We start from the raw sequence: 19,840 nt of genomic DNA, 5'->3' as shown, positions 1-19,840 counted from the left end.
ATAGAAGGGTTGTAAAATTTATTATAACGTTGAACGAATGAATTTATGTTAGTCAGCTAAAAAGTTTCAGTGAAATTTAAGCTCGAATGAGTTGAATGGAAAAATTCAATTTCCTCTAGTTATTACGTATCTTACGCTTGCTGACAAATGAATTTTGCCGCAGTCGTTTGCAGATATATTCAATTCCGTCCAAGATTAGAACTCTAGTGACATAATTTAAAAATAATGTAGCAGGATTGGACGTAATTGGAAGTTAGTCTTTTGAAAGATATTAGAGCATAAATTAGTTTGTTGGTACCTTCTTTACTGAGCATGTGCATGATATTGGGTTAACAGAAGTGGAGGTATGCGGTCCCGAAGAATTCACTTGCAGAGGTGGCCAAGGAGAATGCGTTCCACTCACGTGGATGTGCGATGACAACCTCGACTGTACCGATGGTTCAGATGAGAAAGCATGCAGTAAGGCTTCCGCTTTTACCTAAATCTCCGAGTAAAAGTATCTCATTGCATTACATTTTCATCCGATCAATCCAATAAGGTACTTTATCATTAAGTGGTCAGCATTCATGTCAACAAAATTATTTTGTAAAATTCAACCATTGAACATCTCGATACATTATTTATTACATTCACAAACTATTCTAACACGGATTGGCTTCATCAATACCATTTCATGATTATGCATAATTGGCAATTTTCTGCATGAAGCCGACCTCCATAATGATAATTCGCACAATTTAGATCTATTATAATTATAGCTACACTTAATTAGTACAAAGAGCAAACATATTAATTGTAATTTGAATTTGTTAGTATTCAAATTACTGTTGACAAATTTGATACTTGTATATAAATTTGATTGCATTGATTTAGTCCGTAGCAGTGAATTGTATATTGCATAAATGCTGAAATAAAAATTAAAAAGTTCAATAATATAGCTTAAATTATTTATGAAAAAACTGTTTACCAACTTCACATATTTGAGGCGTTTGAAGCGGTAATTAAAATCGATAATATCAATTACGTAAGGAAGTGCTGGTTAGGAACACAAAAAAATCAGATTAAGGCAAACCACAATCAATCATTGGGGTTGCCTACCGAGGACTTCCATCGACACCCTATCCGTCTTAAAATCTTTATCTTCCCGAACCAGACGCCCTCTGAATTGAACGATGACCGGGCACAATTTATGAATTGATGCTTACGTTAAATTTCCAACTCATTCTTAAACTCGTTTTCGCGAACAAAGTTCTCCGTAACCAAGTTTGCAATATCCTCTGGCATATGCGCCGAGCGACACCACAAGTTATGTACAAAACTACGCGCACTCTTAATTACCTTCAACATGAAACTTGCCATCTGCTACAAAGAAACGTCGCTTTGTTTTCCGCTACATCCACAAATTGCATTCAGTTTTGTTCCTACTCCACCTTAAATTATTCTAGAAGAAGTAAAAACTTCGCAAGTACTCAACCGACTTGATAAGTATACTTACTCGTCGAACAAAGGAATTTAATTAAATAAAGAAGAACCCACGTCTTAGACTAGTGGGAATGATTTTTCTCAGAGAAACCATTACGTTCACGAGATTTGTTAGACTAGCAGTACCTAGTTGGGACTTGGGTATTAATAACAAACGTGTCTAATAGCGTTTCTCGGCTTGATTGTAATCATTCTTTTGCGTTTTCTCATTATCCAGCCCACGGACCATTCTTATTTTTGCGTTCATTACTTGGCCACTTGAAGCGTGCCTGTGGAACGTTTTAACAATGCCTACAACTCTTTGCCAGCACTTTCTTCAAATTAAACGTGCTCTTTGAACTAATTAAGAATTATTTGTGAAGTGTTAAAATGAACGATTTAAATAGTAATTTTATTAAATTTAAGTCCTGTTAAATGGAAATAAAATTTAAATATACCTTTAAATGTATAGATGAGACTTGTCGCTCGGATGAATTCACTTGCGGCAATGGCAAATGCATACAACAACGATGGGTGTGTGACGGCGACGACGACTGCGGCGATGGTACGGACGAGGTGAAGTGCCCTGCGCCCACCTGCCAACCCATCAGCCACTTCTCCTGTACTGACGGCCATTGTGTCTCCGCGAGGTGGCGGTGCGATGGAGACATCGACTGCCCTGATGGAAGCGACGAAATGGTTAGTAAAATTGTATAGTAATTTGTTAAAGTGCACTTAAATGTAACTCTATAATATAACTCTATAGTAATGAGGCGAATAATTACCTTGTTCAATACATCTAATTTTTAAGTATGTGTCAAGTATGATTTGGAAGGTTGCCATGGAACAATACTGGTGCGTAGGTGGTCAACATTTTTGCAGTTATATTTCGCGTTTCGTAGAAAGGATTAGCAGACCCTTCATATTATATTTTTAATACAGTACAACACTCCCTTAAGCGTTAACCATTAAATTTGTAGGATGAGGAAATGTTGAATATTTAATGTTTTGACCTTAAGGTATGTCATAATGTTTGCTTATTTTTGATAAAAATTACGAGCCATGGTTTCTCATTATCTTTGGGCACACAAAATGAAAGAAATAAATTTATTAAATTAAGCTTTTAGATATTATTTTAACTATGTATAATAAAAAATATATACTTACATATTATAAAAAAGTAAATTTATTGTAATACATTGTCTGAATTCTAAATGTACCAAAATGTAACCAAAAGAATTCATAGTAGGTAGCATGACATTATCAATATTTTATTTATACCTTGGCAGTCACATTTATATCAAAGTATATAAATATATCGATTTACCCAAAGGATTTCTATACAAAAGAACCTTTTTTCCAGCCGATACCAAGTTAGGAAAAGGCTTAGATCCAATATATTTCTAACTTTTTCATCCTTACATAATTCGAAGGCACATTTTGTAAAGTTATATTAAAAAGGAACTAAATATCCATTATTGTATGGTATATTGCGATAGTAGATTTTGTTTACCCTTAAATATTGAACATATTTATAAACTAGAATGTGTATTTTCTTGTTTAACACGTGTAGAACTTAATAATAGCGATGTTTAGAAATATCAACAACATTGAAACTTGCGGTTGAATGATAACTAGCATATATTTGCATGAAACATTTATTACTTTAGAGAAACGTTTATAGTAAGTACTTGAGCACATTGCTCTCCAGTTAATGCACTTTAGTGCAACTTAAATGGCGTAGAGTAAGCTACGTAATGACTTAGAAGGGTTTATTATTTGTATTAGACGATGTGGTTCTTTCGGTTAAGTGCATTTCTTCATTTGAGATAAACTCTGCTATCTTAATTACTTACTTCTTGACAATTACTTTTAATTACAACATACAATCGGGAAGTCAAAACAGGACAAACTTAATTACCATTGCCCTGTTTCTGTACAAAATATTCCTATTTTAAAAGATGACATGATAAGCGATGCTCAGGATTCCCCAAAGAGGGTCAGAATAAAAATTTCAAACGTAAAAATAAAAGGCAAACAATTTTAGCAAAAATAATAAAAACAAATAGAGATTCATTAGTCGAACGGAATGCTAATAAAAAGTCCCATAAAATAAAGGTTGTAAAAATGTTCATTACTGACGACTGGCCTGACAATATCGATGCTTTAACTGCTCAAATTGTGCAAACATTGGACACTCCTCCCCGATATTGGCAACTATAGCAACGCATAGCCTTTATGCAACTGCTGTTAGCGAAATTATATCAGCTACATTTACCCAGCCATGATTTAATAGCTCGGTCTTTGGTGTGATTAATGTCCGATATTATAGTCCCCGGTTGGTACATTAAGACAACCTGTAGATTAGCTTTATTGCGACAACTATGGCAATTTCAATTGATAGCTTAGATAAATTTTGTTTGTAGCTCGTTATATTTGTGCTAATAAACTACTTGTTGTATAAATTTTAATTTCTATTTCTCTCTATTGAGATATCTTATTTTTTCCAATTTAAAATCCTTACGCAGAAAAAAGTAAATGGCAAAAAAGGAAACGTTTCTATGGTACCAATTAATAAGATATGATAACCTCCACGTGAATAATAATGTTTTGGGCAATCTATGTAAAATGTTGCTCAATTTTTTCCTTATAGAATGATCTTTCCTTGTCCTAACACGTGGTAACAAACCTATTTCAGGGATGTGCAACGACTCCCAAAGTGACGTCACCGTGCATAGCAACCGAGTTCGAATGTAGAGATCGCATGACTTGCGTCCACAAGGCTTGGGTGTGTGATGGTGATCGAGACTGTCCCGATGGTGGTGATGAAGCACCAGAGATATGTAGAGGAAACATCACGTGTAGACTTGACCAATTCCAGTGTAAAGACCATAGCTGCATCCCTGGTGCTCTGTACTGCAACGGTGATAAGGATTGCCCAGATGGCAGCGATGAAATCAACTGCAGTAAGTATTCAACACCTTTCATCATCTCCAGATGTACAAACTATTAGAATATTAAAGACGCATAAGCAATGTTTTGTTATAGTCGTATTATATGACAAACAAGATAGTGATGATACTTGTGAATTGGACCGTTTTTAGCATACCATTAATTTTAAACGTAGTAGATATTTATTGTGCCTCTTTGAATATTTGATAAACCTAATAAAATGATAAGTAATAATCATTATTCCAATAATTATTATCTGTCATTTCAGGTACTAATCTTATACATATTTGTTTGTTTATTGTTTATATTTTTACTCTTCTTTTGATCACGCATTTTTATGAATGAAAATTATCTTATCAGGTACCATAATTCTATCTAACATTAATTATATAAATACGATAAGCATCTAGAATATGATGAATAAGTATTAAATGCGTATTCTTATGAAAATTTCCAAGAGAAAATTCTTGTTAGAATTAAACCTGTTGGGAGAGTTTTCCGAGAACCGTTCTATTAGAGACAGAGTGAAATGAACTTTCATTAATATAATGTAAAAGAATTGTATTTTTTTAAGAAATTTTCTTATACGTATAGATAGAATAAATCTAGATAATTTTTTCAGCGAAACCAAAACCGGTCTGTGACAAGAAGACTGAATTCGATTGCGGGGAAGGCATGTGTATACCGCTGTCGAAGCTTTGCGACGGTAAACCAGACTGTCCAAACTTCGAAGACGAACCGAGAGACAGGTGTGGGGAAGACGAATGCGCTAAGAATAATGGAGGCTGTACACAGCGTTGTGTTAACACACCAGTAGGATATTACTGCGACTGTGACAAGGGATACAAACTCGTGGACAATCAGACTTGTGAAGGTAAGTTTGATGAACTTAATGAAATTACATGTTTAAACGATTTGTGTAAGACATCTTATTAAGATTTTCAGATAAATTCAGATAAAGAAGAGAAATTTCTTAGTATCTTCTTGTACATGATTTAACGCGAGAACGTGATTTATTCATTATATTATTTATCCCGACGTTGCGGACGCTTTACAGCGGGTTTGGTCACAGGGATACTGAGATGTCTAAGATGTCTTGACCGTGATAATTAATATAATGGTTAAAAACGTGTTTAAAATTCTTTAAAAAGTCTTCAATTTGTAGACGTCTTTACCTGACATGTATTGTATAATTTTACATATTCATCATTTAGTTTTTACAAAGCCGTAATAATGATTAAGTATGATACTGTTATAATAACAAGAATTAATTAATCATGATACTATAATAACAAGAAGTACCATTTCTGTGGAGATCCGATAGAAATTCAAATTGAATCGAACTACGATTCGTATTGACAAATGTAACATCTGGAGAACTCAATCTAGGCACTCGAATAGTTGTTCCAACTGGGGCGTACTTGCTAATTTATCTGCATTAAGCGTTTGAATCGTGTCTATCTGCTATTATCGTATTTGCTACGAGGATTATCTTGTCATTTGTTCTCTAATTAAAGGTCCTTTGAATTTGGGAATTAGTCTCGCATTTCTAATTGGGTGTCCAAAATTAGAAGTAGGTTAAGTAGAAAATATTATTTTCAAAGGTACTTTCTTGGAAATTACGTGTACAATAGTCTGTATTAATGTCTAGGTTGAAAGATAAAACGATAAGGCCTCTCTAGGTATTTATTATCATACTTGTATGAAGTGAATTCTTATATACCTTTTAATATACTTTGAGCATAATTACGCTCGATCGTCACATGGAAGCACTATTTGGTTTAAAGAGTAATCACAAAAGTATATTTTTGCTCTAATTCTGTTGCATTAGTATTCAGACGGATAATACATCTACATTTCTTCACTAATTAACTGATGTCTTCTTTAATAATGAAAACGAATGTGTCCAAAAGAAAATCTCACGCCATGAAATTATTTTATTTTTCTAATTATCATTAATTAACTCATCGTGTCTCTATACACTCTTAGCATCCGAATCACGATGACTGCACATTAAATCAAAAGCTATATAAATAGAAAAGAACATATTCGCAGTAATTAAGTGACCCCAAGGCTGATTCTAATTAATTAGGCTTAGAAAATATTGTAGGAATATTCTCGTTAAACGAAGTACCAAAGGGTTGAGTTAGCACAGCAGTAATTGGCATCAAGAGCACTGTAAATGTGGAGTGTGGACCGAAAAAATAGGTACACTAACGAGTCGGCCGACAGTGTTTTACGTTGGAGAGATTAGCTTAATTGATTTTACCGTTTAGGTACGAAAGGTTTTACATTTGGATGTTTTGTTTGTCTTGCTTGGATTCAAAGGGCATTGACAGGGACTGTCTTTTACATCACATGTTATATTTTTCGTAATTAGCTCTTCTTTGTCTTGAATTTTAATTGACATGTGCGGAAAATTGGCAATTCAAAAGTATGAAGGATAAATATACCTAATGCTTTCCAATTAAGTATCTATATTTAGATTCCATATTATACCTTATCTTCCCGGTTTGGTTCCTTACAAGATTTGTTCAATTTACAGGTCATTAGCTCTTTGTTCAATTGGTGTAGACATCCCAGAAAATTAAACTTCCACATATTCGAACATAATAGGATTACTTTGATTTTGAATTGATCCTAAAGATAATTTTATTTGTGAGGTTTACGGTGACTACCTCCAGGTGGAATCTACGTTATCAGCCTCATTATATTACATCGTTTTTAGCCTATTTGCATTTGAGATAGGTTTTATAAATAAATATTTTTTCGCATCAATACAATTGTTTTCCTATTAATCTACAAGTCTAGAACAAAAGCTCTCACTCACTTTTCCCGGCATAATTAATTTAGATCACGAATCTCTCAACAATATAACCTAATTGTGTTCATTATTTTCCAGACATAGACGAGTGCATGGACCCGGGCGCGTGTTCCCAGATGTGTATAAACGAGAAGGGTACCTTCAAGTGCGAGTGTCACGCAGGATACGCAAGGGACCCTCGTGATAGAACTCGGTGTAAGGCAACAGAGGGACATCCATCACTTCTCTTTGCAAGACGCTTCGATATAAGGAAGATTAGCTTGGACCACCACGAAATGGTCGCCATTGTGAATGACACGAAGTCCGCCACGGCGCTAGATTACGTGTTCCGAACGGGCATGATATTCTGGAGTGACGTCACGGATGAGAAGATTTACAAGTAGGTGTTGATGATGTTTTTAATCTGTACTTATTTGTACTAATATTGTTAAGAGGAAATATTTTTGTTTGTTTGTTACGATTCAGCTCAAAGTCTTTTTCTCCCATCTTAAAACTTATTTTACCGTTTAGAAAGTTTCTTCTCAATATTTATACGTAGAGAGTATATTGTATTTCTTATCCCGGGTCAAACCGGGTGTAGCCGAAATGAGAGATTTGTATTTTATAAGCAAGTAAGCAATACTCTGTGTGAAATGAACGTTGTTATTATTAAATGCTAACAGAATACATGAATTCAAAACGTCTATTCGGGTATTATTTATTTTAAGTAATGTGATACCGAAGATTAAGAATACATGTAAAAGATGTTAATTAGCTCTATCTTGTCTCGACTGATAAATAATATAGACGCGGCTTATTGCGATGTAGCAAAGTACCGTAATATCTAAAAATAGGAATATGACAGACTAATAATATTATACCTAATTGTAATTTGAATGATGAAAACCCTGAAAACAACAATAATTCAAAATCCTTGTCTAATGATTTAGTAGGTACATGGTGATACATTCGCTTTTATTTTATTAATGGGTATCTACTGGTTTTCACTCATATAGTTACTTAGTTGTAGTATGGTCTATAATCTATATTATAACTGACGAATTTAGCTCTCTTTTTTGCTCTCTTCGCTTTTCCATTATAATAATATTATCTTATTTTGATATAGAAACGATAACAAATGACTCATTTTAAATTGTAAATTATTCTCTACTCATTCTGTTATTGAAAAATTTGGAGTCACACACTTCTGAAAAACAGTTTTTGCTATCTTTGGAAGATTAGATAATTTATACTTGTTTGACCATATCAAATGAATCATTAATGCTTACTAGCTGAATCCGTAACCGTGGCTTATTCGCGTGGTACCTGTATAAAATATTTTTATCCTATGTGCTAAACTAGATTATTATCCTATCTCATACAAATTGATCAGCTGTATTTGCGTGAAATAGTAACAAACATCCATACATTCAACAACTGTTTTGTTTACAATTTGACTAAGCTCTAATTTCATCTAATAGTTATTATTATTTTGCTTTTTTTCTAGAGCGCCCATAGACGAAGGCAGCCAAAGAACAGTGGTGATCGGTGATCAGTTAATCACCTCAGATGGTTTAGCAGTTGACTGGATATACAACCATCTATACTGGACGGATACGGGCAAAAACCACATAGAATTGTCCGACTTGCAGGGAAACATGAGGAAGATTCTCATCAGGGATCGCTTGGAGGAACCGAGGGCTATTGCGCTTAATCCTCTTGACGGGTATGTAATATGTATGCGTTTCTTGTATTGTTTTTATAATGTTAAATGCAAGGAAAAAAACCGGGCGGCAAGAGACCAATAATTGGGCTAAATGGCGTGACATAGGAGAGACCTACGTCCAACAGTGGACTGACATAGGTTGATACAACGACGACGACGACTGTTTTAAATGAAATTTAGAAATTTTTGAAATATTTAAAGGAGAAATTCGATCGCGGAGTAAGGTACGGATCGCGGACGCGTGCTTCACCTGACTGTCATAGATCGCTAGGGCCTAGCTGAAAATCTTGTAAATATAATTGTTATGTTGGTAATATTTATATAGGCTAAGTACCTAAGTAAAGTTACACCAGTAAGTAAGATAAGATTAAACAGTAGAGAAAAATACTGGGTAAGATACTTCAGGCGAGCAATGGCATTCTTCCGCGAAACAATTGTATTAATGAAAAATCGCTTGTAAAAACATGAAATAGGTAATTAATGTATGAAATTTTACTTTTTCACATCCAAAGCCAATCCGATTCGTTATTTTACTTGTGCTAAGGTCTTGCTTAAATATACTTACAAAAATGTATGTAATGAACAAATAAATACTGTTCTATTACAGACATTACAAACATATTTTCATCTAATTTATTTGAGGTATGATCATACTGAAATTTTTATAAATTCATAGTAAGTCTCTTGCTAATTACTATTGAGAATTTTATGTAAGTACTATATCGAGTGATATAGAAATTATAAAAGAGTAAGTACTTATCTTATATATAAAATCCTCGTGTCACAATGTTAGTCTGCATACTCCTCCGAAACGGGTGGACCGATTCTCATGAAATTTTCTGTGCATATCGGGTAAGTCTGAGAATCGGCCAACATCTATTTTTCATATGTACCACGGGCGAAGCCGGGGCGGGCCGCTAGTAATTCAATATAATACTTATGTACTTAAACGACACGTAAGGTACTTATTAAGAGGAAGAGACCTGCGCGCGTAATCCACGAATTAAACATTAATTAAAATATCACTTCCTTGATTTGCAAAAAATACAATCAAAGATTAAATAATTTATTTGAAACTAGCGGTCCGCCCCGGCTTCGCCCGTGGCACATGTTTACGTTTTCTCTGCATAAGAACCATCCTCGTACTTCAAGGAATATAATAAAAAAAGAATTTACGAAATCGGTTCAGCCGTTCTCGAGTTATGCGCTTACCAACACATTTTGCGATTCATTTTTATATATAAGAAGATAATATGTGTAGAGATTGTCTAATCTAAAAATGAACGCCCCTCCACTAAACTTAATTGTTTCAATGTGTGAGGACAAATAATTATTGAACCACTTTATATGTGTGCGCGCGTCGATTCTACTGCAAACTTTGACACTCGCGCACTGATTTGTCAACTAATCGGGCGATCAGTTCAGGTGCCTAGCATTGTATGGCGGGGAGAGCGCGCTATGTACGGAATGACACGTCCGTTCTGTCGTGCATCGCGTCATTTATGCACTAGTTGGCCAACTGGTCCTGTCGTTCGGGCATGGACGGGACTGGAGGACTGAACGACCAATGAGGCAGACCAATTTGTGTGTATTGCGTCTATACACGTACTTTGAATGTGAGCGTAAACACAGTGGAGGGGCGTTCATTTTTAGATTAGACAATCTCTACCCGTATAATAATTTAAGGAAAAAATTTCTTCCTGCATTAAACGTTTCTGATAACGTAGGTATAACATTACTCATAAGGTAATCAATACTAATGCATAGAGATAATTACTTTTTATTATTTGCGAATTTTTATCGTACACTTACTTGATAAAATCAATAAATTACAGTCGCGAATTAATCTAATGCGGAAAAATAATAAGTCTATTCATTGATGACGTAACATTTATTAAAGTGAAAAAAAAAACTGTTATGTAACTATCAGCTGTACAAAATACAAATCCCAAAACTTACACCAACATCGTATGAGAACATCAAAAATGTTACCATCAATTTCCTCTACATTATTTTTACATTTTTGAACTTGAAATGGTTGATACATCGAGAAAAATATTTCATAGTATAATATGTCAAATACTATGTACTTACTTAAATAATGAGTGAATAAAAACAAGAGATGTGTAGAGAAAATAAAAATAATGATTTCGCTTGCTTCGCGGGGTTTCTACACTAATGCAATATAAATCATGTAATCTAATCTTTATAGATTGTTTATCTATTTATTTATTTTTATCCGTTTTATAATGCAATAAACAAAACGCAATAAGATAAGTAATTTGGCTACTACGCAGTGTATTTTCGCAGACATAAATTAAAAGATTAAGGCTATCTCCTAAATAATTTAATCTTAGAGTTTATGAATATTTTTTATTATTACATTGTGTAATACGGAATACAGAATATATTATCGTAATACACTCACTGTTATCAATTTTGAATGCATGATTTAACCATATAATTATTATAAAAAGTGTTTTATGGTGATAAAATAGCTATGCTGCAAAGTACTAACAAAGTACTTACGTAAATTATTCTAACATACTTTCTATTCGCATACAAATTACGTGTAAATATATTTATCACATAAATATAACATTTACATTATTTTTGGCACATATAAGTGAACGACCTTTATCTTTTTTAACCGACTTCAAAAAAAACGAGGAGGTTATCAATTCGGCTGGTATAATTTTTTTTTTGTATGTATGTACACCGATTACTCTTTTAGGTTTATTAACCGATTTACGTGATTCTTTTTTTGTTCGATGCGGGATGGTGTCGAATTGGTCCCATAAAAATTTTATTCGGATAGGCCCAGTGGTTTTTATTTTATGAGCATTTTTGTCTGTACTCGATGACTTAATTGAAATGTATAGCAAGTAACTTTGATTCACTTCCCGGTAACCGATTGAGCTGAAATTTTGTGTACGTATGTAAATTGGATAGCGATGAAACATTATTATGACATAGAGCTGATTTGATGATGGAATTGGAAGGTGGCCATAGGAACTCAGTAATATATTGACTCAATTTTATTGAGATTGGGCTCGTTTGATTCGTGTTGAAAAATACACTAAAAAGTATTAAATAAAAATAACTGAACTGAAGTCGGTTGTTTTTAACGCAGTTATATAATAAAATAATTAAATTATATCTGCAAAAAGCCGTTAATATAGAACATTTAATCAACAGTTGGATGTACTGGACCGACTGGGGCCAAACCCCAAAGATCGAGAGAGCTGGCATGGACGGCTCGCACAGACAGACCATAGTGTCGTATGACGTCAAGTGGCCAAATGGACTCACGCTCGACTTGGTTCGCAAACGAGTGTACTGGGTAAGTTTAAAAAAAAAAAACAAAAACCGAACAAAAGAAGAAAAAAAATTGTCTATGCTTTATCTATTCCTTATGATTTATAAATTATGATTTTAATTGTTACATTACAAATATTTGGAAGGGTATTGTGATTCGAAAGTTTTCCGTTTCTATTGATTCGTAATTAATTCCTTAGAATTAATTTGTTTGTTTTGTACGTATACAAATTCCACACTATTTGTTTAGTCTTAGAAAATTAACGCTTTTGTTTTAACGAAATTGATGTAATTTGTAAGTATTGATATGTTTTTATAAAAATATTTAAATAATTAAAAGTCATGAATTATTTTACTCGCGATTAACAATACCAATTGATTTTTTTTTTGTTGCTTATCACTGTATCATGTATGTATTACATATTTGTAACTGTGAGGGAACAATTTCAATATTGTGTCTATGAAAAACGTTAATGATTCTTCATCTAACTGTAAGGCTGGTTTAATTTTTACAAAAATCTATTAATTTCTTGAGTTATTTTAATCAATGCATCGCAATAATTTCGAATCTATTAAATAAACCAATAAAATAGTCTTGCTCTCATCAGACCTAATTAACATGAACACTGGCCACATAGAAACATTAACATTAACACTGGCCATTATAAAAAAAATCCACACCAAAAAAATGAAAATTCGAAAATGGAACATAAAACGATCTCCATTCCAATCAGGTGGATGCAAAGCTGAACACCATTTCATCATGCAACTACGACGGATCAGCGCGTAGAGTTATCCTATACTCGACTGATGTGCTTCGTCATCCATTCTCTATAACTACGTTTGAGGATTGGGTGTACTGGACCGACTGGGACAAGACAGCTGTGTACCGCGCTAATAAGTTCAACGGGAAGGACGTGGAGGCTATCACTTCTACGCATACGGTAAGATTGCTTTGGTTTAAGAGAGGTCAGTCTTAGTTTGATATTTTGCTGTGTGAGGGGAATTGTAAGTTTTAGTTGTGTTTAGCCCATATTTGCACTTCAGAAGTTCCAGGGACATCATATTGCCACTAGTTGAATAGCTTGAATCCGGAGTAGTCTTGTCTCTCATTGAATACAGTAATTGTCAGTTAACTTAAATTATTACATAGGTACCTCATGTAAAAGAGCAATAGATGTCCATTTTAAATATTAAGATATAGATTAATTATACAGAATTGAAATATGGAAAATCAGAGGAAGTGTGAAATCATACCCAATTTATCCCTAGGACAGGAAGCGTCAGAGATAAAAACGAATAGAATTGCACAATAACTACCCACGTTATGATTATGGGTTTTAAAAAGTTTTAATTATTACGTTTATTTCGAGGAAAACCAGAAAGTTCATAAAATAATATTATTTTCTTTATTGAATGCATGATAATTACATTTTAAGTGTGTTTTGTAAACATGTGTTTTTTTATTCAATTATAATTGATTAGCAACCAATAATTGGGGTTGAAAGTCAGTTGAGGCGGATTCAGAGAGCGATAGCTTTGTTTTGACTGTAAATGTTTGCATAACATGATCACATGCTGTAAACAATATACAATTATTTATATCAGGTAATTATTAAATAAATGAATGCGAATTACACATATGACTATCTCGGTCCGCCAACGCTTCACCCGTGGTAGATCTTTCACATAACTACCCAACGGTGAAATATTTTTTTTAATCGGTTCTATAGTTCCTAAGATAAGCGCGTACAAACAAACCTATTCTTGAGCTTATTTCTTAAATTTCGTTATCATTTGAATTATTATCAATCTTTACCGCTCAAATAGGTTGAAATACACTAGGTACTAATACAAATACTGTTACAGTTTAATTAATGCAATGAAAGTTATAAGGAAGAAAGTCTTCGATGTACTTTACTGTTGGTCAGAGAAACTTTCTGAGTGGCAAGTATCTGTTTTGCTCACTATTTGACGTCTTTCTATCCTTGTCACTACATAGTATAAAACAAAGTCGCTTTCCCTGTCCCTATGTCCCTATGTCCCTATGTCCCTTTGTACGCTTAAATCTTTGAAACTACGCAATGGATTTTGATGCGGTTTTTTTTAATAGATAGAGTGATTCAAGAGGAAGGTTTATATGTATAATAAGATCCATTAAGTAGTGGAGAAGTACTGTTATTTTTGAGGTTTCTAATGTGATGTCGTAAAAAATTACATTTATTCCGCTTACATTGCAAACGCAGGCTGAACCCTACGAGTTTTATCAAAATAATGTACTAAGTATTATACACATTGAAAAGGTCTACAGAAAAGTCCGCGATGGTATATGTCTATCTCTTATGGATAACCCACAATAACTTTTTTTTGTCATTTACTTTTTACGACAAATAATGGCTAATTTTCGAAGCGATTTTAACCAATACAGCATTAATCCTTAACCAATTAAATACCATGGATACATTGTTCATTTAATATAGATCTATATGGCCCTTTACACCGTATGATTTAAGTGAATATTTTCGAAGATATTACAGATTTAAAAATTGCGGGGCGTTTGCGGCCGCCCGGCTATGTAGGTATTTTATACCCGTGCGATGCCGGAGCGGGCCGCTATATTTTTATACCTATACAACGTTCACAATTTTTCTGTAGTGTATTTAGTATCAGCATTGCACCCGTGCGAAGCCGGGGCGGGTCGCTAGTTTATTATAAAAGTATTGCGTTAAAGATTGCGGAATGTATTTTCAGCGTGTGATATTTTTAATTAATATCTTAATTGTTTTTATTTTGATCACGTAGCTTTAGGTCAAAGATGTTACATGACATTTCAAAGGACGTTTATTTTATTTCGCTTTATTATATAGTCTTCATAAATGTTACTTTTATTTTAAAACTAGCGGTCCGCCCCGGCTTCGCCCGTGGTACATGTTTACGTTTTCTCTACATAAGAACCATCCTCGTACTTCAAGGAATATAATAAAAAAAGAATTATCGAAATCGGTTCAGCCGTTCTCGAGTTATGCGCTTACCAACACATTTTGCGATTCATTTTTATATATAAAGATTTCTTTGAATTTGTACACAAAATTAATTTCCGAACTTTATGTTAATAATGGAAATTAGTACTTAATTGTTTTACAATGCAAATTCAAATGACTAGGTAGTTTTCTTTTAATACATAATTAATTAATACTCAGGAGTAAGAAAAAAATACTCTCTTCTAAGATTTGTGGTGTACAAACTACTAAGTTTGTATTGTTTTGACAAAATAGTAGATGTATAGATGAGCATTTAAGTATGCCCTGGTCTTTTAGACATTTTAGTTTCTATGTCAAGTTTAGTTACTGAAATTATGCCCCCTTTTCGGTTGTTCTAACATTGAGTATGTAATATTATTTCTGACAAAAATTTATTCAGTGTCATTGCAAATCCAATATGGCCGCCGCCATTAAACGTTCAGTTTTTAATACCTATTTCATATATTTTTTACTTTTATCTGGTTTTTTTACACAACTCTAGGTCAAATACATATTAGTATAGTCAAAAACATATACTCAGTTTAACAGTTAATTTGAAACTATGCAGTGTCAATGTAAATCCAAGATGGCCGCCACCTACGGCCATTACAGCTATCAAACTTATACAGGGAATAATGAGGGAATATAGTTATATGCCGTTTCCAATAGCTCCAAAATGCGAAACCTACATGTATACAGCGAGTCTGATTGTGCCGTTTCAACAGCTCCAAAATGCGAAACCTACAGCGAGTCTATTTGTTCTCACAGCTCCAAAACCCGATGGTGATCCACGTGTACCACCCGTACCGGCAGCCGGACGGCGTGAACCACTGCGCGGCGGTGAACGGGCACTGCTCGCACCTGTGCCTGCCCGCGCCCCGGATCGGCGCGCACTCGCCCCGCGTGTCGTGCGCCTGCCCCACCGGCCTGCGGCTCATGCCCGACAACCAGATGTGCGTCGAGGACAGTGAGTATCTCGCGTCTGATTGGTTGATGCTGTTACCGGCCAAACCCGATTTCAGGACAAACTAGTTTTGCCTAGGCTAAACTAGTTCGTCCTATACACGATCGGATGAACTGGTATAGCCTAGGCCAAACTAGTTCATCCTAAGACCAATAGGATAAAGCAGTTCAGGCTAGGCCATACTAGTTTCCTAAAATAAATACGTTAGGTTTAGGTTAGGTTAGCCGTTAGGGTTTCTTAAAAAAAAATCTACACAGAAATAGGAGCCCCGCGAAGCGGGGCTCCGTCGACGCGCAGAAAAAAAAATGGCCTAGCATGAACTGATTTATCCTATTGGTCTTAGGATGAACTAGTTTGGCCTAAGCTATACCAGTTCATCCGATCGTGTATAGGACGAACTAGTTTAGCCTAGGCAAAACTAGTTTGTCCTGAAATCGGGTTTGGCCGGTAACAGATGCTTTGTTGATGCTCTTTTGAGGTTATGTTGTAGGAACGTTCGCGTGTCTTTTGTTTTGTATACCCTATACAAAACAAACCTGGCAAAACTTGACCACCTCCTTGGTTGACGCGTGAGCGTAGTACCGGGAGGTCCTGGGTTCCATTCCCGGTGGACGAAGAAAAAAAAAAATGTCTCGGTCTGGTAGGACACAGAAGTTCTGATCATCTACTTGTCCCTAAAGAAAATCGATCAGTGAAATAGATGTATAATGTATCTGCCCCTTACCCCACTAGGGGACATGGTACTTCACACTATACAAAGCATAAGAGAGCACGTGTACGAAGGTGTAATCGCGTGGTCTAGTGTCTTTTGTTTTGAAGAGGGTAGTCGCGCGTGTACGAAGATGTACAATGTATTTGGTCAACAAAGTTTTGGCCAGATTTTAAAACGTAATAAGCAAACTATTCGGATATTATGTTGTAAAGATGTGTAATGATTGTATAAATGAAAAATTTTAAACTATGAAAAGAAGTAATATTGGCGTAGATTGCATTAATCTTTACAGAGAATTGGGTACACGATCTCAAAAGTTTTATTTTATTGCGAATCTAAAACAGTTCTCATGAAATGTACATTTTTAAAAAGTAATTGCATTCCTGGCTCTTGCTTCGTGTAATTGAAAGTGGTTTCTTTATTTATTACTTCAAATTAACGCTCAATGTTAAATTATTTAACGTAAGAAGATATCTTACGTGATTGTATCGAATTGGTCTTATAATCTAAATTATAAACTATACCTTGTGGTCTGTTAGCGGTGAGATATGCGGCTACGATAATATTATAAATTCTGTAGTCACTTATGATGTCAAAGAAGTAAGAACGCGCAAAAAATAAAAGTGCAAAGCTTATTTTATCATTATAACATAACTTTTCATAATGATATCTATATTTCGCTTCGTTCCAATTATAATATACCACAGCTGTTGCTATAATAAATAATAAGTGAAAAATACAACACACCACTTTAGTTATTTGATATACAATTGACTAATTAAAACTTAATTGAAGACATGTCATTTGCTGATCTTTTGAACAATTTACTTTTAATTAGTGCCTAGGTTACATGAAGCATAAAATGAGTTTTCGTAATTATATAGGAAAACAATAAATTATATTTTGTATTGTAATTAGGTATTCCTGAAGTTTTTAAGTGTGTAAATCTTTCATATCGACATATTTTTCATATTGTATTAAAAGCCAGGTTAGATGGGCATAGCATACAACTAAAAATAGCCTCCTAGTTACCACAGTTCAGTATAAATTTACCTAAATTTGTAATTTATTAAAACGATGGTAGGCACCAACTTGCGTCAAAGGTTCTGTTTGAACAAGAACGTGCGCAACACGTGAGCCCAGAAAACGATCAAAACACGTTTTCTTATAATTATATTTTGTCAGAATATTTAAATAAAATAAACGTATTAAGTGATAATTATTAAACATGCCATCAATTTCTATTCTATATGCAAATTATTTTCGAATTGCCAAACAACAAGAATTCTAAAAAATAGCTACGATATTCTAGACTGTTCGAACGGCGATTAAAATTAAGGGTCTCGACTCTCGGCTGATTGAATGACACAAACGACGTTCAATTGAATGTACTCAATAAAAAAGGTATTAATTGTCAATGGCATACATAAAGCGATTGATTGACCGATACGCACGAAACCAATTGATGGACCAGCCGCGCGCCGGTCGCGGAGGAATGTGCGCAATTTTCGATAACAGACTTCGGAAATATTCGAGCAATGTTATCTTTTCTAAAAGACTATTATGGGATAATAGAAAGAAAAGATAAGTAACTAATCACGTAAACGTTTACGATTGGGTTTATAGTAAACCTAATATTTATGAAGAATTTAACATTATTTGTATCTGTGTTTAAATTATTTGTAAATATTCGTTTTAATATTGCCGTTTAAAGTTACTTTAAACCCTCTCCCTTACAGTAAACTCGTTTCAAGTTTCCACACCCTATGTTGGTGAACGGAAACTTAACTTCCGCGACATAAAGTTATAAGTACATCCCCTTCGAAGATATATTTTCATTAAAAAAATGTACTGATATTTAAAAGTTAAACTATTAAAAATATACTAGGTACTTATATGTAACATCCATGGAGACATTAATCATCAATATGATTTATGTCATTATGCATGTACAATTGTACATGTACATAACAGTCCTCTGGGCATTGACTAGGTACTGATTTATAATGTACTACCGCATGTAATTGTGACATAACAATAGAATATTGCAGCATCTGCTCTATTTGCATAATTGTCTTGCAATCATGTACAGAGCGAATATTGTGAAAATTATTCATTATAAAAAACTATAATAAACAATTAAAAAAGGGAAATGCCTATGCGTTTATAGGTAGGTACGGTAAGAAGGCAGTAGAGCTTTTTAAAAATTCAAATTAATAATTATTCTCCTGATGCAGTATGTACTTAGTTGAGATGTATCAATATCAAATACATATAGGGATCTCACGTGTTCATGATGGACGGTCTAATGTCAATGCCTTTTATGTTCATCATGTCGTGATGAAAGACAAGGGACAGCTAAAAATAATAAATCAAGAATATTGTCACAAGTATGAACTTAAAGGAACTGCAAATTCTTAGATACATACCTACCTTCATTTCGTTTAGTATCAACCACGTATCAACGATTAAAAATGAAAAAATGTTTTGTGGTTTTATGAAACCACGGTAAAAGTGAAACTTATCGTACGGTTCCGAACACTGCTTTATAGGTACCTACTCGGCAGCCGACCGTCACGCGACATGCGCTACACAGACCAAAAAGTTTGAGACGATGTAATAAGTTTCACTTTAAAAATGGAGCCCTTCAAGAAAAAATCTTTTTACAAAATTGAAGTAAACTAAAGATCTATTAGTTAGTTAAAAATAATAAAAAAGTGAGTCCTGAAATTTTTTGTAAAGTATTTTGGTGATTAGCTAGAAATTTTTAAATTAGACACAAAAAGAATATTAGTTAAACATTAAAATAATATAACCTTCGTTTTTATTTATTTGTATATTATGTAGATAGAGTCATTGCTAGTGTTAACTATTGTTACGGATC

At 34.0% G+C, this 19,840-nt stretch overlaps 1 protein-coding gene and 1 long non-coding RNA gene across 16 annotated transcripts in view; one reads left to right on the top strand and one right to left on the bottom strand.

Annotated features, from left to right (window-relative positions):
- LOC149487650 (uncharacterized) overlaps positions 1-19,840 on the bottom strand; it is a 148,559-nt gene that overhangs the window by 44,308 nt on the left and 84,411 nt on the right. The gene's annotated exons all lie outside the window — the stretch shown is intronic.
- The window catches only part of LpR1 (Lipophorin receptor 1), a 179,356-nt gene that overhangs the window by 141,621 nt on the left and 17,895 nt on the right, over positions 1-19,840 (top strand). For 11 of the 15 annotated variants that reach the window (XM_089696265.1, XM_089696263.1, XM_089696275.1 and 8 more), the window contains exons 4-12: positions 337-459; positions 1,934-2,160; positions 4,160-4,427; positions 5,036-5,287; positions 7,316-7,616; positions 8,724-8,942; positions 12,141-12,285; positions 12,995-13,204; positions 16,049-16,247. In XM_089696265.1, the coding sequence (XP_089552391.1) occupies positions 337-459; positions 1,934-2,160; positions 4,160-4,427; positions 5,036-5,287; positions 7,316-7,616; positions 8,724-8,942; positions 12,141-12,285; positions 12,995-13,204; positions 16,049-16,247 (1,944 nt within the window). The remainder of the gene's footprint in view (positions 1-336; positions 460-1,933; positions 2,161-4,159; positions 4,428-5,035; positions 5,288-7,315; positions 7,617-8,723; positions 8,943-12,140; positions 12,286-12,994; positions 13,205-16,048; positions 16,248-19,840) is intronic. The other 4 variants (XM_089696266.1, XM_089696272.1, XM_089696261.1 and 1 more) reach the window with 1 other exon arrangement.

Source organism: Colias philodice, chromosome 6 (genome assembly GCF_061535455.1).
Source record: "Colias philodice isolate Cphi_HAF_F1 chromosome 6, ilColPhil1 Martin Lab GWU primary, whole genome shotgun sequence".
Taxonomy (NCBI): Eukaryota; Metazoa; Arthropoda; class Insecta; order Lepidoptera; family Pieridae; genus Colias; species Colias philodice.
Note: the sequence above shows the minus strand (reverse complement) of the source record. Positions and strands in the feature narration are given on the sequence as shown.